Source organism: Seriola lalandi, unplaced genomic scaffold (assembly GCF_002814215.2).
Source record: "Seriola lalandi dorsalis isolate HSWRI2012SDOR001 ecotype SW California unplaced genomic scaffold, Sedor1 jcf7180002000517, whole genome shotgun sequence".
Lineage (NCBI taxonomy): Eukaryota > Metazoa > Chordata > Actinopteri > Carangiformes > Carangidae > Seriola > Seriola lalandi.
In genome coordinates, this window is record NW_019471176.1 from 1 (window position 1) to 1975 (window position 1975).

Genomic DNA, 1975 nt, shown 5'->3' on the forward strand with positions numbered 1-1975 from the left:
ACAGGCTCAAGTGCAATCTGCATTTGAGATTAATTCCAGTGAGACACTGAATTTGGGTCTGTGCTAGAATAGTATTTTTGAAACACTTCCGTAAACAGCCAAACCAAAGCCACATGTGGCTACAGACTCACCCCTGTGGGCTGAGGTCCAGTGAGTCGTCCATGCTGTGCTGGAAGCTGGGTGAGCCCAGGTCTGGAGTTGCATTATTAGTAGATGTGGTGGATGCAGTGCTGATGGTGGTTGTGCACAGACTAGCAGTACCACTAGGGCAAGCCTTAGGGGGACTAGTGACTAGAAAGCTCTCAGACTCTGCCAGGTTCTTCACCTGGTGCATTACACCTGGAATGGAAAGAGAGGCATTACAAACTGTCTAAGGTCTTACACACAATACACAGCAACTTCTTCCCAGTTTGACAGTTGTCACTTGCATCTGTCTAAGGACTGTAGATTAATGTGAAACGCAGGCAAGGAATAATGCCCTGGAAAGGAAATGCAAAGGAAAACACCGGCAGCAGTGCATTTTACTGCCAAGATAAAATATTAACAAACTGCATGAAACCATTTGCCTCATGGACTGTTAAGCTTTAGATGGTGGGAAAATATTTTTTGTCTATATGTCGAATGGGATCTCTAGTTGAACAAAACATATTTTTTCACTTTTTGGGTGGATCTCAACCCCTAAAGCTTCCACAGTTTCCATGTGGATAGATGCAGTTTTCAGCTATGAAATTTCCTGACAAAGATTGCCTAATACAAAACATAACAGGGTTATAACAACTGTACGACATGTTTGTCATGCAGTTTAGAAGTAGCTCAGGCCAACATTTTTAAATCACTGTAGGCCATCTACTGTGGTGAGCAGACAAGGTGGGACATGGGTTTTCCATGGGATAACACACTACCTTCTCTTCTGAAATAGACACTGAAGACATCAGGCAGCTTCTGCATGAGGATCTCAGCCATTTGCAGAGAACCTACTACAATCTTCAGGTCCTGACTGGACAGCATGGAGGCAATGTGACTGAAAAGATAAAACACACAAACACAAGTCAATTTACTTTCACTCAAAGAATACATTTGGTAATCATGATCTTAAAAGAAGCCCACAGCCCGGGCAGTGTTACCTGGACACAGCATGGTTCCTCAGCACATCCTTCAACAGCTCTGCATCAGCAAAGTAGATGATCCTGAGGATGGCTCTAAGGCACTTGTGTCTGACAGCAGGGCCAGCTGATGAGCTGTACACCTCATATAAGACCCCAAACAGGGTTTTGATAAAGCACTTTGCCAGTTCAGGATCCTCCTTCATCAACTGGGCTCGTGCATCTTCTCGACGAACCTCCTGGTGACTCCCTAGAGAGATAGTGAACAGGTTCCCCCTTTATACACAACTGGACAAGATTCAGCAACTGACTGGAGCATGCTGCTGACTGCTCTGTCTCACATAAAGCAGCTGTAATCTCTAGTAGAAAGAATCTGTGTGATGTAAATCCACATGCATGCAGATTGTAAAATAAAATGACGTAATTAAGCATTCTATCAATTACTTTCTTTTTTTTTTTTTGCCATAGTCATTGTTAGAACTGTAAATGTTGAAAATGTCCATCTTCCACAGTCTGATGTTCATGACTATTCCTCTACAACTGTGATGAACTGGTCAAGCCACCTTCATATAACAAATATCTGTAATTTTCCAAGACCTGCATTACCTGTATTGGGGTTGGCAAGAGGATTTGGTTTCCTCTGGATACCACGTGCTGTTCCTGTGTCTTCATTTATCTGCTGCATAGAGTTGAAGTCAATCGTGTACACACGGCCCAGAGTTGACAAGCTGATCTCATCCTCTCCGTTCTGGTGGGCTGTCTGTGGGACCAGATAATCAAAAAATACATCTAACGTCAGTATCGCGTATGAATCAGTCCCACGTAATTGAATGTGTAAATGCTTACACAATGTAATTTAATGCATTTGTCAC

General features: G+C 43.0%; 1 protein-coding gene across 1 annotated transcript; it reads right to left on the reverse strand.

Moving 5' to 3' along the window:
* Window positions 1-112: 112 nt before the first annotated feature.
* Window positions 113-1892, reverse strand: LOC111662322 (E3 ubiquitin-protein ligase TRIP12-like; the record flags this gene model as incomplete). The annotated part of the gene is made up of 4 exons (XM_023416137.2): window positions 113-339; window positions 903-1021; window positions 1125-1353; window positions 1710-1892. Coding segments are annotated over 4 exons (743 nt in total), but the record flags the coding sequence as incomplete, so codon positions are not given.
* Between the last annotated feature and the right edge of the window lie 83 nt (window positions 1893-1975).